This window comes from Cnephaeus nilssonii, assembly GCF_951640355.1.
Source record: "Cnephaeus nilssonii genome assembly, chromosome: 9".
Classification (NCBI taxonomy): domain Eukaryota; kingdom Metazoa; phylum Chordata; class Mammalia; order Chiroptera; family Vespertilionidae; genus Cnephaeus; species Cnephaeus nilssonii.
This window is the reverse complement of record NC_137080.1, coordinates 8,623,438-8,647,466: the sequence shown is the minus strand read 5'-3', so window position 1 is coordinate 8,647,466 and position 24,029 is coordinate 8,623,438. Positions and strand designations below refer to the sequence as shown.

The window sequence follows — 24,029 nt, the reverse complement described above, 5'->3', positions numbered from 1 at the left end:
GCCTTGGCGGACAGGATGTTCCCGCCCCGCCAAGGCTCCCATTGGCCAGGGGGCGTTCTGGGGCCCCTGCCGCTCAGGACCTAAGCTCGGGCCTACAGGCTCTGAGCGGCTTAGGTCCCAGACCCCAGACTGCTGCAAGTGTTTGGGGGCGGGAACAGCGACGCGGGAATCTTCCCGCCCCCAAACACTTGCAGAGGTCTGGGGTCTGGGAAACATCCTTCAGACCCAAGCCTCTCAGATCCTGTAGGCCTGCGCTTAAGTCCTGAGCAGCCTGGGTCCCATAAACATCCTCTGGACCCAGGCCGATCAGAGCCTGTAGGCCCGCACTTAGGTCCTGAGTGGCAGGGTCCCAGAATGCCCCCTGGCCACTTGGAGCCTAAGGGTGCAGGTGCCAAGGGGCTGGGTCCCGCAAATATCCTCAGGACCCAGGCCAGTCCGAGCCTGTAGGCCCCTTGCTTAGGTCCTGAGTGGCAGGGGTCCCAGAACACCCCCTGGCCACTTTGAGCCTATAGGTGCAGGAGCCAAGGGGCTGGGGGCGGGGCGGAAACATCCCCTGTCACCATAGTGCCCCCAGCCGCTTGGGAATGCTCCAGCATCAAGAGGCAGTTTGGGTCCACGCCCCCAGCCTGGCGCACATGATGGGGGGCTGGCTGCTGGCCTCTGGGGTGTGTGGAGACCCTTGGCGGCCACCGCTGCATGCGGCCCAGGGGTCCCTGCATGCCCCCCAGCCTGGCGCCCATGGTCAGGGCTCATACAGGTGGCAACCAATCAAAGTGTCCCTCTCACATTGATGTTTCTCTCTGTCTCTCCCTCTTTCATCCACACTCTAAAAATCAATGGGAACATACCCTCAGGTGAGGATTAAAAAAAAAAAGCATATCCTATGAAAGACACATCTTGAAAATGCCTAAAGAAAGTTGTCATTTTTTCTTGGTGAAGGGACTGGAGTCCGTGTTGATGAAAACACCTTGGTGGCTGTGGTGACTGGTAGTGGCTGCAGCAGCGGGGTGATGGGGCTGCTGCCTTCCCCTGATCAGCCCGGTTGCCTCCCACAAAGGAGCGTGGGGAGCGGGCTAAGCCATCAGTAGGACATCCCCTGAGGGCACCCAGTATGTGAGAGAGGGCAGGTTGGGCTGAGGGACCCCCAACCCCAGTGCACGAATATCGTGCACCGGGCCCCTAGTATAATATAATATGCCAACTGTAATTGAAAAATAAAAAATTAAAAATAAGAGTACACTCAATTTTGGCCTTATGTACTTCATCTAATAAGTTCAATTTCATTGTAGTATTGTCATCATCACAATTAGTCCAGAATTATTAGGTAATTAGTTATGTTTTAAATTCAGTTTGGATAATCAGTTATGTATAAAACTAGAGGCCTGGTGCAGGAAATTCGTGCACGGGGGTGTGTGTCTCTCAGCCCAGCCTGGACCCTTTCCAATCTGGGACCCTTTGAGGGATGTCCTACTGCCTGTTTAGGCCCGATCCTACTGGAATCGGGCCTAAACGGGCAGTAGGACATCCCTCTCACAATCCAGGACTGATGGCTCCCAACTGCTTGCCTGCCTGCCTTCCTGATTGCCACTAACAGCTTCTGCCTGCCAGCCTGATCACCCCAAACCACTCCCCTGCCAGCCTGATTGATGCCTAATTGCTCCCCTGCCAGCCTGATTTCCCCTAACTGCCCTCCCCTGCAGGCCTGGTCACCCCTAACTGCCCTCCCCTGCAGGCCTGGTCCCCCCATCTGCTCTCCCCTGCAGGCCTGGGTCCCCACCAACTGCCCTTCCCTGCAGGCCCAGTCACCCCAACTTCCCACCTCTGCCAGGCTGGTCACCCCTAACTGCCCTCCCCTGCAGGCTTGATCGCACCAACTGCCCTCCCTTGCAGGCCTGGTCCCTCCCTACTGCCCTCCCCTGCTGGCCATCTTGTGGTGACCATCTTGTATCCACATGGGGGCAGCCATCTTGTGTGTTGGAGTGATGGTCAATTTGCATATCACTCTTTAATTAGATAGGATAGAGGCTTGGTGCATGGGTGGGGGCCTGCTGGTTTGCCCTGAAGGGTTCTGGGATCAGGGTGGGGGTTCCCTTGGGGCGTGGGGCGGCCTGGGTGAGAGGCCTGTGGTGGTTTGCAGTCCGGCCACGACCCCTGGTGACCCAAGCGGAGGCCCTGGTATCTGGGATTTATTTATCTTCTATAATTGAAACTTTGTAGCCTTGAGTGGAGTCCAGAGCTGGCCAGGGTGTGCAGAAATCTTGGCTTCCCCCAAGCCTCCTGCTCGCTCTGTGGCCACAGCCATCTTGGTTGGGTTAATTTGCATACTCGCTCCTGATTGGCTGGTGGGCGTGGCTTGTGGTATAGCGGAGGTAGGTCAATTTGCATATTACTTTTTTATTAGATAGGATGTGGTACCTAGCCCCGAAGAACCTACAATTTAGTCTCCTGCTATCCCTGGCATTGGAACTTCACCTTCTGAGCCACTTACTTCTTCAGGGTCTTTTTCCTAAGAAACCTTTGGCTGTAGCAGGCAGGTCTGCTCACTGACTACAGAACACACCTTGTCACTTTATGTCATCTTCAACCTGAAGCTTCATTGTTCTGTTTACTAAAAGCCGGTGTCTTTTACTCATTTAGACTCCCTGGAAGTCATCACATTTCCCCCTGAATACTATGATATTCTTTTCTGGTGTTAATTGGAAAGGCAGGTGAGTCACTGTGGGAGCCTCCGTGTTCATCCAGCTTCTGAGCTTTTTGAACCCCGCCAGCTTGAGGACAAACTGTGTGCATGGGTGTGTGGTCAATTCCAGCTCTGAGAGAGCAGTTTCTGCCATCTTGGCTCTTTTTTTAACATTATATTTAATTTCCTTTATTGATTGATTTTATTTATTTATTTTTTTTAGAGAGAGAGGAAAGGAGAAAGAGAAGCATTGATTTGTTGTTCCACTTATTTATACATTAATTGGTTGATTCTTGCTTGTTCCCTGACCAGGGATCGAACCTGAAACCTTGGTGTATTGGACGATGCTCTAACCAATTGAGCTACTCAGCCAGGGCTTATCTTGGCTGCTGGACCTTAGCTCCCTTGAAGAACAGACATAGCCTTCAAGTCTGTTCTCTGCCTCACTTCCACTTCCAATCTTTGGCATGTCCCCATCTATACGAAGTTTTGATTTTTGACGTTTAGGCTATTTATCTGATTGCTCATTTTCTTATTGCTAGAATCTTAATTGTGTACTGACTTTGCTGTCACCTACCCATAGCTATACCAACCACTTAGCTGTGGCCTCCATTCTGTCACCTGATCCCATCCCCAGCATGGCCTCTTGAGTGGTAGAGTGCCCATGCCTGGTTGTGCTGTTCCACCAGCATGTGGCCAATGGCCTGGTGTTGCGTTTAATGTGTCATTGTTTACTAAACATTTAAATAAACGAGGTGAAGGATTTAGCTATGTGCCAGATAGAGTTTAGTCAAACTAGTAGCTTAGTATTGTTTTTTAAATATCCGTTTATCTCATATCCATCCAATTAGATAATCCAAATAAAAATAAATGATTAAACTAGACACCATATTTTAAAAATCATAAGAAATCTAATTATTCTTTCTCCTCCAGGCATGTAGCTTCCCTCCAGGAGTGAGCCATGTGTAAAATAGCTCAAATCCATTACTTTTTTATAGTGAATTTTGAAAAGTGTGTGTGTGTTTAGTTATAAAACATTCCTAAAGGGAATATTTTAGGGAAAGAAAAAGAAATTGAGGACTATGAGATATTTCAAAAATGTTCTATGTTGGTAAAACAAGCAGAGAAGAATAAACCCAATCAACTCTACATGACAATCAGAGTTTACTTAGTCAATTGAGGAAATTAAAAGCATAAGCTTTTTTATAAACAGATGACTGTTTTAAAGACAGTGTATTAATAAATGTTAATTTTGACTTAGGAAAGAAAATAATTTAAAATCCTACAATGGGAATGAAAAATACATAATTACCATTAAAAATAAATTGCTAGTGAATTTTATCTAGGACTCATGAAACATTTTTAATATTTATGAAAATGAACTAGTCAAATGTACTGGATTAAAAAAAAATCCTTAAGGAGACACAAAGAACAGCTCTGAATTTTTATGTCCCAATACTATAGCAACAGAATGCCAGCAGGAAAAATGTACAGAAACATTGGTTTTCTTCTTATTATTGATTTTTCAGAATTCTTTATATCTTCTAATTTTAATTTATGTATTTTAAATAGATTAGTATATAGCTTGTCTTTGCTTTGCTTATGCTATCCTGTGTTTCATGGAAAATCTTAATTTTTGGAATTTATCATACTTTTTCTTTATCAGAACTCATTTGTGCTTTGAGTTATGTTTCATAAATCCTTCCCTGCTTGGACACCATAAAGTGATTTATTTATATTCTGTTTTAAAAGTCTTATGGCTTTTCTTTTTCACATTTTACTACTTATTCCAGCTGAAAGGGGGTTTGGGGTCTGACATGAGGTATGAATATAATTTTATGTTTCCATCGACATAAACCAAGTGTCCCAGAGCCATTAATGGAATGGTGCAGTCTCCCCCCATTGATCTGTAATGCTACCTCTATTAAACATGAGGTTCCTCTAAATGAGTGAATTGGATTCTGAGCTCTCTCGGCTGTTTCTTTCCTCTATGGGTTAATGCCTTCACTAATACCAGTTTTAATTTTCATAACTTGGTAATTACTTTGACTTTATAATCCTTCTTAAAAGAGAATTTGTTCGTCTTCAAAATTGTTTTGCTATTTATGGCAATTTTTGCTTCCAAGGAATTTTAAAATCAATTTTTAATGAAATTTCATTGAATTTATAAATTAATTTAAGAAGGACTGATATCATTATGATAGCCTTCCAGCCCATTAACCTTATAGAACTTGTCATTTATTTTGTCTTTTTAAATGACTTTCAGTAACATTTTTCATTTTCTCTAAAAGGTCTTGCATATTTAAAAATTATTCATAGTTATCTCATTTTACTGATATTTGAAAGACATATCTTTTAAATATTACATGATCTGATTGTTTCAGATGTCAAATATTTTTTAAAGCTTACAACTTTGGGATTACATTGCCTACTCATTTAATATTTTCCCATGCCATTAAGCCTTTAAAACATGATTTTTAGGGTAGCTACATTAATATTTCAGTAAGGACAAATAATAATTTATTTAATCATTTCCTTAGTTATTGGTATTTACATTCATTCATTCATTTTTTTTTATTGATTTTATTACAGAGAGGAAGAGAGAGGGATAGAGAGTTAGAAACATCGATGATAGAGAAACATCGATCAGCTGCCTCTTGCACACCCCCTACTGGGGATGTGCCCGCAACCAAGGTACATGCCCTTGACCGGAATCGAACCTGGGACCTTTCAGTCTGCAGGCTGATGCTCTATCCACTGAGCCAAACCGGTTTCGGCTCATTCTTACTTTTTTAATGGCTAGCGTATTTATTTTCTCTGTGTAATATAGATTTTTTATGCTTCAGGGAAATAAAATAATCTTAAATATATTTCTCTTTTAAATCTATAACCCTGAATGAGTTCATCAACATGCCATCCTGTTAGCGATCAGCCCTCACCATCATTTACCTGCAACAGGGTATCTCTCTTGTTAGCTCTGAAGTATTTACATTGTTTCTGATTTTCAAAAATTTAAACAAGATTATGAGTGACTTTCTCACTAAATCTTTGCAAATGATAATTATTTATTTAGGATTTATTTCTAGAACTTGAATTACTGAATCAAAAGGTAAGCATTTTTTTCTATGACTTTTGATATACATTGTCAAAATCAATCCAATGATGGTTGGCTTGGTTCAGATATCATTATATATATAAATTAAGACTCTGTAAATATTATAAATTATGATATATAAAAATGTATATTATACAGATTACAAATAGTTCTTAAGCACTTTAAATTATATAGACTTATCTTGAGCCATGAGGAAGAGAGTGAATAAGTGAATGAATGGATGAATGATTCTGGCAGGATAGGCAACAGAGGGGTAAGGCAATTATGGATAGTTTTTATTTTCTGCTTTTTTTTCTTCTCTGTATTTTGTTTTCAATATATACATGAATTATTTATGAATACCATAAAAAACCCAACTTAGATATTCTTTTTAAAAAATATATATATTTTTATTGATTTCAGAGAGGAAGAGAGAGGGAGAAAGAGATAGAAACATCAATGATGAGAGAGAATCATTGATCAGCTGCCTCCTGCACCCCCCCTACTGGGGATCGAGCCTGCAACCCAGGCATGTACCCCGACCAGGAATTGAACCAAGGACCCTTCAGTCCTCAGGCCAATGCTCTATCCACCAAGCCAAACCAGCTAGGGCCCAACTTTGATATTCTTATTTAAGTTAAGAGTCTCCTTCATTTCTTCCATTTTTAGGAAACTTCCTTTATGGTAATTATTTTTCTTTTTATATGTTTCTTCCTGTCTTTTAGAAGTGAGATTGACCAGCTACCTTGCAATGCAACTGTGTACATTGTTATCATTGTACTTAGCTGACACATTTTACAACTGGTAATTATTTTATTCCTCATTTGGTACTTAACTATATTTTAGGTGAACTCAGAAATATCACGGGAGTGAGCCTGTTTAATATTAACATCATGATGTTGAAATATCATTATTAAATGACAGATTTCTTGGTAATGAAAATGCTTGTTTTTTTATATGTGTGTTTTTTGATGATGGGAGGTAGCCTTCATTGCAAATGGCAAAAATACATGAAAGCCACTAACTATGTCCTCTTTCCCCTCCATGTTTAAAACCTATGCCCAAAAGGTTAGTGTGATTCACACAGGAGGTACTTCATGAAGCTGTAGGGAAGAAGTTAACTTTTTTTTTTATCCCTATCAGAATGCTTTCAATCCCTCTTGAAGGTCAGTGGAGATAAATAAGGAACAAAGATTTCACAAACAATGAAAGCTTTCCAAACAATTGAGAAAAAATTGTTCTGAAACAATGAATTATGTCCCATTCTTTTATTTGAATGTGTTTTCTTAAGGTAATGACGGACAAAGAGTTTGATGATTTTATGTATAAAGTAATTTTTTTTTTTTTCTCAGCAAGACATCCCATGACCATCAGGTTTCTTTTCACAAGGATTTTGTAACTGATCCATGGTCACCCATTCTGATTGCTTGCTCCACATCCACTGGGAGTACACACTGTTCCCCCCCAAAATTGCAAAGTTGAAATATTTTTTATTTAGGCAACTTCTGCAATCAAGGTAATTCACCCTATCTTCAGAGAACACAATGGAAAAAGGCAGCCTAATCTCTGTGACCTTAAACTTCCCCTGAAACTTAGAGACGGGTTAGCACAGCTGGTGAGAGCTTGGTGCTAATGACACCAAGGTCATGGGTTCTCTCCCATTACAGGGCAGTGAAACTCAAAGGAAAAACCCCACGGCTTTGGCACAGACTCCCTGGGGCATCTGCTAGCCATTCAGGTGAATCACATGATAACTTAGGGAGTCTCCAACTTGAGCTGGTTGTGGGACCAAGGAAAAGGGTCAACTGAAGCTGGGAGAGAGACCCTGGAATACCCAAGACCAGACACAGTGGAAGACATGGACATTTAAACGGGTTTCAGGAAGTGGGTGTCAATTCAAGACAGTGCATTTGAGGGGTGTAGCAAGGAAGACTGGGTTCAGCCACCAGGACGGTTTTTAGATGGAGTGACTGCATGAGCCAGTGTCAGGGTGTCAGCCGATCAGGCTTTTCTTTACGGTTTTTCAATAACTGTATTAGCCAGTTCACTTGCTATGAGTGTCATACTTCTTTCTTACACTCGGGAAGCTTTCCCCTGCCCCCTTTGTCTGTACCTTTCCGATGTTTCACTCTCCTGTATTTGTATAGCTCCCGCTAACGGTCTCCGAAAATCCACCAGAGGCCTCCACACCGTGTGGTCTCCCTTGGTCACCGGCTCCGACTCTGGCAGGGCCTCCATCCCCACTCACGGCTGCCTCCACGAGTGAAGTAAAATGAATATGGGGCTAGAAACCCGTCCTGGGAACATCTCTCCTCGGGCTCATTTATTGTTCTGATTTAGAGAGAGCAGTACTGCTTGTATTGCCCTTCCCCAAATCAATTAGGTTAGACTCCCTGGGGTGCATCCCAGAATTGTTTCCAAACGCCCTAGCTGATTCTAATGTGCACCCAGAGTTGAGCCCTGCCCCGATGGCTGCTACCTGTCATCCCTGAGCACTGTTACACGTCATCAGATGTTACTTAGTCATTGCACATTAGTCTACTGCACGGCCCAATAGATAGCCACTAGCCACTGTGGCCATTTAAACTTGAATTAAAATTAAATAATATTATAACTACAACTCCCCAGTTGCTCCAGCCACATACTACAAGGGTTGGTAGCTCACATATTGGACAGCCCAGCTAGGGAACATTCCCATCACCAGAGAATTCCACTGAGCTCTGTTAACAATCAGGAAACATCACGTTGGAAAGGCAAATCCAAAGCACTCTGTGCGGTTGGTAGATGCTACACTGTATCCCCTATAGCATTTGAAAATTCCTTTATGAATCCCTTAATTTTTAAATTCAGTTGAAATGAGTTTTGGTTAATTTCAGTGGACTGATTTAATTTTATATGATTTGCTCAGCCTACCTGTGTTTAAGTTATCTCCCTTGTTAGAGAGTTGAGCGTCTCACTCAATCCGTAGTGTTTTGTTGTATGAACCACTTAAAAACAATGTAATCATAGAGATTATCCCCTCTGAAATCTATATTATTTTATGGAAGAGGTGAACAGCTGGTGAAAATAGACCCAAGGTTTCTAATCCCACAAAGGAAAACATGGTGTAGGTCACTGCCTTGCACATGACATTTGAGAAATCCAGGGAGGGACAGATCTCATGCGCTAATAACACGTCCATATAAACATCCTCGCAGAGCCTTATGAGAACAGGGATGTTAGGAGTGGGAGAAAATTGACCTTAATGTCATTTTCACTTACTAAAAAGCTAAAAGTAGCCATTTTATAAAAGCCTAAGCCACTGTCCGACCGTCTGACTGTCCGACCCGTAGCTATGACGTGCACTGACCACCAGGGGGCAGACACTCAACGCCGGAGCTGCCGAGCTCTGGTGACTTGGCAGCGGCGGTTCTCTGGTGATGCACCTGGAACCAGAGAGGAGGGAGCCCGATTCCAGGGTGTGTCACCCGAGACCCACCCTCACAATCCAGGATCCCTTGGGGGATGCTGGAGAGCTGGTTTCGGCCCGATCCCCACAGGCCAGGCTGAGGGACCCTACTGGTGCACCACTAGTGCATGAATCCGTCCACTGGGCCTCTAGATTACTGATAAAAAGCTAAAAGTAGCCATTTTACTAGCTGAGTATTTACTGACTTTTGGTGAGAGTTACGTTCTCAAATAATTTATAATCTCATTCATTACACTCTGCCTCTATGCACACAATGGTGTGGATTTTCACTGGTACCTAGTATTTCACTTCACTTGCTCTCCTGCTATTTTAAATAGTTTTATTAAGTCCTGCCCCCACATGTAAACAGAATCCATCAGCCCATTAATGGGACTCATTATGCTCATTTATTTTTACCAAGAACTACTGAAAATGATCATAAATGACTATGTAATTATAATTAAGATTTCATAGATGGATACACTTTATTTTTAACATGTTCATTCTGTTAAGTTTCACCTATTTCAAATGACAATTACAAAGAAAAATTATTAAGATAACTAATATCTTTGGCATATAAGCTAGTTATTGTATTTAATAATTACAATGATTAATTCATAATATAGAGCTAATAACTTTAGGAAGCTTATTCTATTAGAAGTCCTAAGAAGATTAAATAGAACAACTTATTCTGATAGGACCTGGTAACCAAAATTATCTTTTTTAACATATATTAGGTCTTCTTTTTACTTACTAACCCTAAAATGACACATATCACTAAATTACCAGAACATTATTTTAGCAATGAGGTCCTTAGTTCAAAAATGATTCCTTTAAAAAGTTGTGACAATCTTATAATTTTCAAAGTAGCATTTTTAACTGCCTTGCCCCATCATTTTTCTTATTTCCATTTAGGACCTTTCATCAAACTTAAATTTTTCTTTCCTCTACTACATGTTGTCTTTATGTTCTTTCTCCCTGAAAAATAAAACCTCAAGTTTCAGCAGCTCTGTGTTCTATTCATTCACTTTAAAATCATGGAGAAAATAATTGTTATTTTCTTACCCCGTCTCCAATTCTCTCATCATTTTTAGTGGGCCAATTTTCTTCTTTTTCTCCTGTCTACTCTAAGAAACTTTTTACTCTGCTCCATTCCCTGCAATTTAGGGTTTACAATTTCTTTGAGGTTCTCAGGTTATCCTTTGTACTCGTGTCTACTTTTTCATTAAAAGAAGACTTCAGTCTTCTTTTGACGTTATCATCTATATATTGCCGTATTTGAAACCCATCTGCCTATTGACTAAAATGAACTATCCATCCTGCTTAATGATGCCAAATGTGTAACTTCTGAATGAGTCAAAAATCATCACGCACGGTGAAAGAATTTGCTAGCATGTTCAGGTTACTGTGTTATGTACAATGAAGCTGATGCGAAATAGCTCATAATGAACATAATATCAAGAAATAATAACAGGAGCCTGCATATCCTATGCACTGGGTCAACAAGACCATAAGGCAACTCACCATTTTGTTAGAAATTTGACAAATCATGCTAGTATTTGGGGATAGTATAGCAGGGAAAAGGGCATGGCATTGGGATTAGCAGTGTTGAGTTCTAATTTTTGTCAGTCCCCAATTGTGTGCCTCTGAGCTAAGCCATGTTACCTCCTCCAGCCTTTCATTTGTAAAATGGGATTTAATATCTCAGATGTTTCAATGAAATGATGTGCAAATCATTCTCCACATTATACAGTACAATAGGCCTCCACAGCGATACTGCTCTGTCTTCTGCTCTGCATTCAGGGTAGGACAGGTGAACTTTAGCCTAAATATAGCCATTTCAACAAGAGAACACTTTCCTCTTTTGCGGGGGGTGATGGGTATTTATTTTTAAAAAAACTTTATTATACACCAGCTGGAGTGGCTCGGTGGTTGAGCATCAACCTATGGACCTGGAGGTCATGGTTCGATTCCCAGTCAGGACACATGCCTGGGTTGTGGGATTAATTCCCAGTGTGGAGCATGCAGGAGATAGCTGATCAATGATTCTTTCTCATCATTGATGTTTCTATCTCTCTCTCCCTCTCCCTTCCTCTTTGAAATCAATAAAATATATATTTAAACCCCCCAAGTATTTATTATTACTATCCCTTCCCCCTCTTTGCCCACCTCCTCCAAGCCCCCACCCCCTTCCCTCTTGCCATCACCACACTGTTGACTGTGTCTGTGTGTCATGCATATACAGTATGTTCTTTGCCTAATCCCTTCACTTTCTTTCTTCCAGTACCTTCACATCATCTACTAACGAAAACCTCAGTATCATCTCTAAGGAACATATTGGATTGAATATCCCATTGAATAAACTCTCAACTAAATATTCTTTCTAGTTTTAAAAAGATTTTTAATTCAGTTACAAAGCAAGTCCATCCCCTTGCTTGTAATGACTTCTACCCTTTCCTCATCAGGCAGTTTTCATGAATGTAATGATTACACAAGCCTTTTCCTGAAGGCTGGAGGCCTGAGAAACTGGGGGATCCCTATGAATAAACCTAAAAACTCATGTGTTCAGCTCTTATAGCTTCTTTCTGAATTGGATCAAAGCCCTGCCCATTGAAACAGATATTTTCAGATTGTTTATTGGAGACCTATCATCACAATAACAATATACTTTATAGACCACCACCATTTCCAAAAATATAGTCATATTGAAAGAGATAGACACTTATCAATTGTCAAGGATTTTATTTACTTTTTAAAATATATTTTTATTAATTTCAGAAAGGAAGGAAGAGGAGAGACAGAGAGAAACATCAGTGATGAGAGAGAATTATTGATCGGCTGCCTCCTGCACACCCCACATTGGGGATGGAACCTGCAACCTGGGCATGTCTCCTAATCGGGAATTGAACTGTGACCTCCTGGTTCATAGGTCAATGCTCAACCACTGAGCCACTGCCGCTAGGCAATTGCCAAGAATTTTAAAAAATAATGAGGTTGGTATGTATGTGGCACTAGCCTTTGTGAAAAAGGGCAAAAGCCTGCCTGCAAGCTCTGGGGAAGTCCGTCCACCAAGAAAGCTTGGACTCAGTGTTTCATCTGGATCTCCCTGGGGGGCATACACTAGTTATAATTTTGTGACCTGTAAATAAAGTCTAAGAAGTTTTCCTGAAATTATAGCCATAGGAGCATTTTTTTTCATTTGGGCTGCAGTCTTCATTCTGATTCTCAATCCTTTGTCCTAACTTCTGACACCGACTAAACATGAACAGAATGAATGGCTTTTAAAAATGGATGCAGATGCAATAAGGGCAAGGCCAGGAAGGCACATAATCATCTTTTCTGTGTTGATGAGGTGTTTTTTTTCTTTCTTAATCCCTTCACCTTTTTCATCCAACCTCTCTCCCCTCTGATAGCTGTTAGTCTGTTCTCTGTGAATTTGAGTCTGTTTCTATTTAGTTTGTTAGTTTATTTTCATTAGATTCCACATATCAAGTGAACTCATATGGTACTTGTCTTTCTCTGACTAGCTTATTTAAGTTAGTATTTAACTTAGCAGAATACTCTCTAGGTCCCTTCATGCTGTCACAAAGGGGAAGATTTTTTTTCTTTTTTTTTTTTTTTTAAAGCCAAGTAGTATTCCATTGTGTAAATGTACCACATATTTACCTTTAGAAGGTACTAGGACTTCAAAAAGTCAAATGATGACATGGACCTCATTCTGTAAAGTTGACTTATGATTGGACTGTTAGCCCTGCCTGATTCATTGCTAAGTCTTGAACTGTTTTCACAGATTTTTAAAAGGCGACCCATGCAGTTCATCTAGGTTTGAGAGTGTTCTGGCCACTTACTTTGGAGATTCTTCTGCTCCCCTATGTTAGCGATCACTGACATCAGCTTTTGTATTTTGACCCCAGGCTTCTTTCTTTCTCTGTCTCGCTCTTTCCCTCTCTCCAGCAGTAAAATCCAGGTTTTTATAGTAAACCAGAAGCTAGGTCAGGTTGCTAAGTGTCTGCTCACTGAAGGACATGTGCTCTGGAGCAGCATAAACTTAGCATTTGACATTTGATAACCCGGCTTGCTTAAGATATTTGCAATACAATTTCAGCTCCAGCAACTGTAAGCAGAGGACCCAGTGGGTACTTGGTGAAGTCAACAGATGTGGACAGGCCACCTGCATCAGAGGCATTAATTTTTTTTTAAGTGGATAAGAACTTGAAAGACTGAGTAATGGAATTCAAATGAGATGGGGCGAGAGATTTGATATTCAGGAATAAATCACAGCATAATATATCTGCTACTTTGTTTGGATTGAATGAGGAGTTGCTAACACTGAAATCTAGTCAGAGAAAAGGAAAATGGAGATTCTGTAGAGAGGCTGGCCCTGGGATAATGCTGCTGCTCTCAGTGGAGTGCTGTCTTCTTTGAAAGGCCCTGATTCAATTCACTGCATAAAACATTCATTGATCATTACTTCAGAAAGCGAATATATTTACAAGGCACAGCATTAAGTCTAGGGGGAAATACAAAGAACTAGGCGCAGCCCTTATCATTGAGAAACGAAATTGTGGCATGTTTCAGAGAGAAATTTTCTGGATCGGGGCAACAGGGAACTCCTTAGGTGTAGTATGGTGAGATAGAATTGCTCCTGAAGTATCAGTGATAAGAATGAGCTATTTCCTTTTGTTGAGCTCTCTTAAAATAGGGTGGTCAAACTTTGTCATCACTGAAGCTTTTGATAATTCTTAATTTTGTCATTCTCTAGTCCATGAACTTGTTCAGAGTGATATTTTAAGAAAGGAGCCCCGGTGATTTGTACTAGCCACCAGGATAAATTCATCATGTAACATGTATTTATTGAGCCTCTAACTCGCCCAGCACTGGGTTTTGGGGTTCTAGGGCATAGTCAGAGGTCTCTAATATAGTTAAGGTGACAAAGTTCACAAAGGAGTGTCTATAAAAAGGAACACCCCCTTGTAAGCCTTGAGAAACAGGACAGGCACCCACTTGAGGATTTGCTAAAGCTCCTGCTGGGTTGAACTTGCTTGTGACCCAATTTTGGGACTGTTGGATGATGACTGTTCCACTGGCAGGCACTTCTGTCCAAGAGCATGTAATTGGGTGCGGGTGACTCAAGCGAGGGTGGGAGGACTCATTCGTATCCACATCAGAGACAACAGGCACTTTATTTGTCTCCAACTCTGCACCGAGCAGCATGCGGCAAAGAAGAGACCCCTGGGGAGGCGGGGAGACCGTTTCTTTTTCAGGTTAGAGAAGGAAACCAAAGAATCTGGGTTGCAGAGCTGCTAAGGAATGGAGAAAAGAGAGAGAGCGTCCCAGGCCGAGCCCTGGTGTCTTATTTATTCCTTTGACTACAGAATGCCTGCCAGCAGGAGACTCATCACTAAGATATTACAGGGGAATTGAGCCAGGCAAGAAAAATAAGGCTTGCTTTTCTCCTCACCCCATAAATTTTGTTATTAATAAATGAGATTCTGATGGAACAATCTGCCGCAGCTGTCTCCAGAAGCAAGGTTTTATTAGCAGTTTTTATTTAAATGCACAGTAGTTTTAAGAGTGAATGTTACACTTTTAAATCAAAAAATATGTCATTGAGAACACATGTGGGTTGTGACTTACCTCCTTACTTGATTTGGACCTTGACTCTTGGCTTTTTGTTGCTGGGATAAGGCAGTGTGATTGGACATGTAGCTAAAGGTGTGGTAATCTGTGATTGCTTTCCCCTCCCTGCCTAGACTTCTGGGAAAATTACAAAACACTGCGCTCTTATATGAAGGCTATCTCTTTGGTTGCTTTAGCTTCCCCAAGGGACACTAAAAAACAAATAAACAGTGGAGCAACAAGTCAGAATAGAAACAATGCAGTCCCTTTTAAAAATAAATTTGAGGCAAATATCATTAAAATCCTATATAATAAAAGCCTAATATGCTGTTTGACAGTTCATTCGACCGTTCAACCAGATGCTATGACATGCACTGACCACCAGGGGGCAGACACTCCAACCGTTAGGTTAGCTTGCTGTTGGGGTCTGGCCCATTGTGACTGGGCGAGACAGGCCAGACACGCCCTGGAGCCCTCCCTCCGCAAAAACAGGCCAAGCCGAGGGACCCCACCAGTGCACGAATCCATGCACCAGGCCTCTAGTAAATTATAATTTTCCAATGTGATTTGGAAAAAGAGAGAGATTAATGCGGTCTATGCACTTGCAGAAGAATTAATCTAAAAACCAGTAACTTTTATGAGTCTTATTTTCCTGATTATAAAATATATGCTAACTGCAGAGAAGAATTGTTATGTTATTTTGCAGTTGTGTTTTTCAAGTGCTTTTTGGTCAGACAGCATCCGCTCAACAGGGCAGATGGAGACTTGGGTTGTTGTGAACATGTGGGCACATGCTCTGTGATAGAATGCGCATGACCAGGCAGGGCTGACAGCATATTAATTAAGCTTTCTTCAGTTGTACTGCTGCAACTGTTCCCTTCCATCATTGCTGAGTCCTCATTGTCACAGCAAATGAAAACTTAGCTCTGGGGCCTGAGATGAAGGAGAGCCCCAACTGGGCTTGCATAACGTGATTGGCCCCGATGGTGGGCCTTGGAATGAGTGGAGTTGACTATTAAAGACTGTTTCTGGCCCAGTCAGTGTGGCTCAGTGGTTGAGCATTGACCCATGAACCATGAGGTTTCAGTTCAATTCCCAGTCAGGGCACATGCCTGGGTTGCAGCCTTGATCCCTGGTGAGGGAGGGTGCAGGAGGCAAGCCGATCAATGATTCTCTCTCATCATTGATGTTTCTATCTCTCTTTCTCTCTCCCTTCCTCTCTGAAATTAGTAAAAAAATATATTTAAAAACCCCACAAAAACAAAAAAACCCTGCTTCCTTATATTACTAGTAAATTCTACTTATTTCCCAATCCTAATACAAACCCACATATATAAAAACATAGCCTTAACCACACCACCTCTGATATCCCCATACAGCACTAATCATCTTCAGACCTTGCTAAACAACTCCTGCTATAGGTTAAGAAAGTCTTGGAGGGATTTAGACAATACAGGATAAAACGGTGTGTAATGGAGATTAATCAATTGGCAGTTAATTGGATTGGAAGGGAGATAAAAGGTAGGCAAGGAGACAAATTAGGGGCTGTTGCACTGATGCTGGCAAGAAGGGTTAGGGGTGAGAACTAGGATGGTGGCAGGAATAGACATGTGAAGATATCCTAGATTGTGTTGATTTGTTGGGATTGAAAGAGGAAGGGAAAGAGCATTAAGTAAAAGGAACTGGATAATTCATAGTCCTCTTGACCTGATACACTTGGAGGCAATGAGAATATTAATAGTAATCTATAGTGACATATTTCACCTTCAAATTTCTTTTGCTGTCCTTGGTGTGACCTTGGGCTTGGTAGTTATTCTAAACTTCTTTACTCGGCTAAGTAGGGGACTATAACAGTTCCTGCCTTATAGGATTCACTAGTGTTTGAAGAAGTAACATTGGAACAGATGCAGGGAAATTTCCTTGAAGCAAGTTTTATTAGTTCTTGTCTTTAATTCTTAACTAATCAGCACTCCTGTTTCCTTCAACATGTTGAATTAAAGGCTTCTAGTGTATCACTTTGGTTTTTTAATACCCCGTGAATAATGTGGAATTATTAAAAAACAAAACAAAGGTTAGTATGCAAATGTTTGAAACATTTAACACTACATTAAAGTAGTCTTGGGAACTGGAAAAATAACTACTGAAGTTGTACTAGCATTTTGTAGAGGCACAGAGTATGAAGAAGAAAAAAAGATCATGCCTGAAAAAAGAAAATTTAAAAAGTAGAAGGTGTTAGAAACAAATCATCCAATGAATTCTATTAAGTAATGAATATTTAGATAGTATATTAATTTTTCTTGAGATACAATAGCCAAGCCAGAGAATTTAAAGAATTAAAAAAAAAAAAAGGAGTGATGAGATGAACTCTCAAGTTGTGTTTCAAAATAGCTGGTTTTACACGGCTCAGAACATAATTGTTTAAGCAGTTGATATGTCTTCATCTCCTTTATCCTTGCCAGGACTCAGTCCCTGGCATGACTCCCAAATTCCAGACAGATTGGGAATAATATAATAATAGTGGTATTAATTTATAATATTATAATAATTCTGGTGTTAAATTACAGAAAGCGCCTTGTGCATCACCTCTCTCCCTTCCATTCTCAGTCCAATTGCCTGTGTTTATTAGTTTAATAAAATTTCCTTAATCTGACACTTCCCAATGGATTAGAATCATGCAGATTCACACAGATGCTCCTAAATAGAGGTTCTATCCTCAGCTTCTCCAAATCCTTGCAACAGTGTGACAAGGATATTAGAGAAGGCTTAACCCAAGGGGATACGAGGAAAACTGGTGGCATTTCACACTTATGTTGGGCTTGCTGGATGACAGATTGTTGTTGTTGTTTGTTTGTTTTTTAAATCTCTCAAAGGAAACCAGTGGGTGATCCTTGAATTATCATAAGCTTAAAGTTTTAAAAGAAATTTGCTTTGACGCCAGTATTTACTCAGTGATACAACTTGAGAACTAATAATGTGTGTACACTAGCATATCTGTTGCATGGCAGCTGTGTTGTGTTGCTGAATAGTTTACTCAACTCTTCTAGAAAATGACATTTTCATGTGCTGAATGACAATACATCTTGGTTATACGGCATTATATAAGCCAAAAAATGCTGTTTGCTACAAATAAACGTCTTGACTGTCAAGAGGCTGCCTGTTTAATGTTTGCCTCATTTAAGCTAATATTTTTTTCCCTTTGCTCTGTGAACTGGTAGTTTGGTGGTTTTTTTTTTTTTTTCACTGTTAGGTAAAGTGAGTTAGATAAAGGGGAGTGACCTCAAGTAAAATACATATCAATTTGTGTCCCTGCTCTACAAATAATACTGGAAAATGTCTGGTAGGGAGCAGAGAATGACTTTTTAATTTTATCTTTGGATTTTAATTATGCGTGCCATTTTTATGTCCCATCTCTATATAGAACTAAGAACTAAGGCACAGCCTATAATCATAGGTTCTGATCAGCCACTCTCATTTAGCCTGGGCTAACATAGAAGTTGGGTCATCTTTCACCTTCTCCTCAATTCCAGTTCGATTTGCTTTGAACTACTATAAAATATTTGTGCAATAATGACACTGGTATGTTGCTGCATCTGTCAGTATAATGATACGAGTTTTACCCTTCATTTTGTTCATGTGATTGATTTATGTATGTTGAACCATTCTTGTACCCCTGGAATGAATCCAGTTGATCGTGATGTATTATCTTTTTAATGTGTTGCTGTATTCGATTTGTTAGTGTTTTGTTTAGTATTTTTACATCTGTATTCCTCAGAGATATTGGTCTGGTGTGTGTGTGCGCGTGTGTGTGGTCTCTGCCAGGTTTTGGTATCAGCGTTATGTTGGTTGGCCTCATAAAATGTGTTAGCAATTAGAGCATCTTCTTTAGTTTTTTTGGAAGAATTTGAGAAAGATAAGTATTAAGTCTTTGAATGTTTGGTAGAATTCAGTAGTGAAGCCAGCTGCTCTTGTACTTTCACTTTTTGGGAGGTTTTGGATAATTGTTTCAATTTTCTCACAGTTGATTGGTCTATTTAGATTTTCCAGTTCTTCATGATTCAGTCTAGGAAGGTTATATATTTCTAGGAACTTACCCATTTCTTCTAGGTTATTGAATTTGGTGGCCTATAGTCTTACATAGAATTCTTGTATGATCCTTTGTATATCTGTGTTGTCTGTGGTAACTTCTCCTCTTTCATTTCTGATCGTGTTTGAGTCTTTTCTCTTTTTCCCTTAGTGAGTCTAGCCAGAGGTTTGTTAATTTTTATTAATCATTTCAACTAGTCTTTGTTGCATTAATTTATTATTAAAGATTATTCATAGTAGAAGCAGTGTTTGATGCTAAGCTATATTACAAGGATAACTTAATTATAATTTTACTACATTTATTTTTGTTAATCTTCACTCCAGGATATTTTTCTATTGATTTTTAGGGAGAGTAGAAGAGAGAGGGAAAGACAGAGAGAAACATCGATGTGAGAAAAACACATCGATCGGTTGCCTCCTGCATGAGCCCCAGCGATGGCCCCGGCCATGGCCCCGGGCCGGGGAGGAGCCTGCAACCAAGGTAGGTGCCTTTGACTGGAATCAAACCCAGGACCCTTTGGTCCACAGGTCGATGTTCTATCTAATGAGCCAAACCGGCTAGGGCTATAATTCTGTTCTTTTCATAGCATCTGTTACACACACACACACACACACACACACACACACACACACACACACACACGGTTTGTCAGTTCACAAAAGCCTATTGTTCAGTTTTCAGGAGTTTTGTAAGCTGCTTGATGTCAGACAAGTAGCTTGAAATTTGCCATGGTAGGAGTATTTACACAATGGAAACTAGTGAATGCTACAAATCAAAGCCTTTAAAGTTTTTTTCCTGAACAGCTGGTTGTCAAACACCAGCATATCTGTGCCTCAACGTATTTCTTCCAATAGAATAAAGGGTTATGAGCATAGTGCGAAAGTTTACATGATAAAAAGAATAAGCGGTTGTATATTTCTGTGTTCTCAGGGTTACGGAAAGACCGAAGAGGAGGGAGAATGTTGAAACACAAGCGCCAAAGGGATGATGGGGAGAGCAGGAGTGACGCGGGGTCCTCTGGAGACATGAGAGCCGCCAGCCTTTGGCCGAGCCCTCTCTTGATTAAGCACACGAAGAAGAACAGCCCTGCCTTATCTCTGACAGCCGACCAGATGGTCAGTGCCTTGATGGAGGCTGAGCCCCCCATAATCTATTCCGAGTACGATCCTAGCAGACCCTTCAGTGAGGCTTCCATGATGGGCTTGCTGACCAACCTCGCCGACAGGGAGCTGGTTCACATGATCAACTGGGCAAAGAGGGTGCCAGGTAAGAACACTGAGCTGGGCTTTTTATTTGTGCAAGTCAATCACTCCGTATTCATGAACCAGCTGCGATGTCATAGGAGAGAGCAATAATAGGAAACAATAGCTTGTTGTCTAATCGGTTTCAAGGTTACGTCCGAATTTGTTAATTTTTAGTGTCAGTACACTGTAATTCTCCTGGAAAGTATGAACTAATGTTTTAAAATAAAAAATATGGAAGGTTAGAGTACTTAACCTGACATTATATTTAACCCATGTTAAAATTTACCAAAAAATGTGGAGTGGACACATAATAAATGCAGTTAATATTATACTGTATGTTCACAGTGTCAAAATGTTTAACATTAAATGATCTACAATATATACATTTTTAGTATTGAGGACTTTTGTTCAGAAAACCTCAATTATTAATAAATAATTTAACCTTAATTGTTTTTCTCTTAAGATCTTTGTGGACTAAAGGCAGAATAATAGGTTTCTTTACTGAATGCCCATTATTTATTTGACTCTCCATTCTTAATGTTTTAGGGGAAAGGTAACACAATAGACCAATTAGGTTCTCACCCAGCCCCTGGGAGGAGCCTGTAGAAGGATGTAGTGGCTGAGTGACATTGGTCCTTCGCTGATTCCCTCAGAGGTGGCGTGGCTATGAACCTTGACTGCCGCTCTTGTTCAGCGAGAAGAACTCTAGTTTTAAGGAAACATGACTAGACATCCTCCATGGCCCATCATATCCATTCAGGAGCTAACATAGATGAGTCAAGGCAAGAGGAAGTTAAATCTTCTTTCTGGGCATATAGTTCAAATGAGTAATGGATTTAGACAGATTGTCTATTTGGGTTCTTTGAATTGATGAAATCAATTATTACCTCTGAAGCATGGGATGCTTTTGATTAAACTAAATAAATGTGGAGTTTTGTGCTTGCGTTTTAGAGTTCACTGATCTGTTATAGGCCAAGTGAACACATGTCTGGCCTTCGAGAGTATTTGCATATATTAGCATATTAACATGTGGTTCTTTGAGTAAGAAGCCAGCAATGTTGTGATCCAAACTTGATAGAGGGCACCCATGTAGGTGGTAGAGTCTGGACTATATAGAAGTGTGGAGATTAATAGGCATATTTAGATATCTAGGGTCAGTCCTAATGGCAAATAAAAACTCTCAGCCACCTTTGAATTAAGAGTTTTATTGAGCCCTAGCCAGTTTGGCTCAGTGGATAGAGCGTTGGCCTGCTGACTGGAGGGTCCTGGGTTTGATTCTGGTTAAGGGCATGTACCTTGGTTGTATACTCCCAGCCCTGGTCAGGGGCTTGCGGGAGGCAACCAATTGATGTGTCTCTCTCATATCGGTGTTTCTCTCTGTCTCTCCCTCTCCTCCCCACTCTCTCTAGAATCAATGGAAAAAATACCCTCGGGTGAGGATTAAAAGAAAAAGAGTTTTATTGAGCACCTACTTACTTTAGCATTCTCATGTGAAGCAGATCTATAATAAGCAAATATTGGAATCTAAATATAATGTGGTTATAGATTTTTATCTTAATATTTGTTCTTGCCTTTTTACATGCTTTGGGAGAAGAGAAAAACTAAGAAATAATAATAATGACCATATCCCTGAGAGCCAACTTTTGGTTGCTATTAAGCTTTATTGTACTATAGGTACATATTTTCCCTCATAAACTCTTAGCAGTATTAGTTCCAGAGCACTGCTGAACTCAAATATACATTATAATAGTTATCAGTTGATTTCCATCATGACATTTTTATAATTATAAAAATTTGAAAGGTATTTGGAACAACTGAAATTAAATTCAAATACATTACTAGTGGATAAAGAATTCATGACAATAATCTTCTGAATTTAAAAATAAAATGGAGACAGAAATAAAGGGAAGGAAAATATTATGTACATGCTTAGCCATCTCATTGTTAAACCTAGAACTAAGCAAATTTATAGTAATGAGATGTGTAGCTAAACCATTCTATACCTTAATTATATTAGCTTAAAAGACCAGAATAATTTCAAAATCCTTAGACCACACTATATCTTGTTACTTAATGGTTTTAAAAAAATTATGAAGGCAAAAAGTAGTTATAGGAATAAGTGTATATGTGTGTATGTGTACTATTAGATTACAGCTGTTGTAAATAAAAAGCCTATTTGTCTGACCAAGCAGAATAAAAATAGTCATTAATTTTAAAAGAATGAAAAATGAGAGAAAAAATGTATTCTGAAAAAAATTGAAGATGATTGTCAAGCTTTTAAGACAAGAAAGCACATTTTGAAAAGCTTATATTCAGATACCATCTGTCATTTAAAAAATAGCTCATATTGGAACTCTAATATAGACAATATTACATTTATGTCATAATAGTTTGAGAATAATAATAGTAAATTTAAAAAGAAGGAATAGAAAGTATCATTAGTAAAAAGAGTAGTAAGAAAGTGAATTCTAGAAGAACCTGGAATTAGCCATAGGATACAAAATCCTGCAAAAGACATTTGGATAATCCTCAGAATGTCTATCAATATAACAGAAATTGTGAATTAACTTTGTTTTTGAAAAATTCAGCTATATCGAGGTAAAATTGACAAAATTGTGAAATATTGAGAGTGTACATTGTAAAAGGATTCCCCCGTCTAATTAACCCATTTATCTGTGTGTGTGTGTGTGTGTGTGTGTGTGTGTGTGTGAGAGAGAGAGAGAGAGAGAACAGTTAAGTTCTACTCTTTTAGCAAATTTCAGTGATACTCTACAGTCTTATCAACTATAGTCATGATGGTTTGCATTAGATCCTCAGCCTGCTTTCATCTTACAGCTGAAAGTTTGTACTCTTTTACCAATCTCTATTTGCCCCATCCCTGAATCCCTGGCAACCACGTTTCTACTTTTTGTTTCTATAAGTTGGGCTTTTTTTTTTTTTTTGAAGATTTTACATATAAGTGATACCATGCAGTATTTATCTTTCTCTGGACTATGTCACCCCAATATTGCCCTCAAGGCCCATCTATGTTGTCACAAATGGCAGGATTTCCTTCTTTTTCATGGCTTAATAATATTCCATTGGAGATATATATACCATATCTTCCTTATCCACTCACTCATTGATGGACACTAAGTTTGATTCCATGTCTTAGATATTGTGAATATGCTGCAATGAACATGGGAATGCAGATATCTTTTTTTAAAAATATATATTTTTTATTGATTTTTTTACAGAGAGGAAGGTAGAGGGATAGAGAGCTAGAAACATCGATGAGAGAGAAACATCGATCAGCTGCCTCCTGCACACCCCCCACTGGGGACGTGCCCGCAACCAAGGTACATGCCCTTGACCGGAATTGAACCCGGGACCTTTCAGTCTGCAGGCCGACGCTCTATCCACTGAGCCAAACCGGTTTTGGCAAGATATCTTATTTTCATTTCCTTTGGATATATACCCAAAAGTGGGATTTCTGAGTAATATGGTAATTCTATTTTTACTTTTTGAGGAACCTCTATACTTTTTTCTATAGTAGAATCAGGTTACATTCCTACCAACAGTGTACAAGGTTACCTTTTCTCCAAATCCTCACCAACACTTGTTATCTCTTGATAATATGCATTTTGTCTATTTCATTTCCTTACCAACATTTTGTAGAAGGTTCCCTGTGTGCCTCAGAAGACTGTGTATTCTGCTGCTGTTGGATGGAATGTTTTATATATGCCTTTTAGTTACATCTGCCCCACTTTTGTAAGTGATTTCCCCATCACAATTACAACAGTAGAGTATTCTGAATTTAACTATACATTTACCTTTACCAGTGAGCTTTATGTTTGCATATGTATGTTTTCCTGTTACCA

At 39.9% G+C, this 24,029-nt stretch overlaps 1 protein-coding gene across 2 annotated transcripts in view; it reads left to right on the top strand.

The window, feature by feature from the left end:
• The window catches only part of ESR1 (estrogen receptor 1), a 303,086-nt gene that overhangs the window by 165,751 nt on the left and 113,306 nt on the right, over nucleotides 1–24,029 (top strand). For both annotated transcript variants that reach the window (XM_079779825.1, XM_079779826.1), the window contains exon 5: nucleotides 19,856–20,191. In XM_079779825.1, coding sequence (XP_079635951.1) covers nucleotides 19,856–20,191 — 336 coding nt within the window. The remainder of the gene's footprint in view (nucleotides 1–19,855; nucleotides 20,192–24,029) is intronic.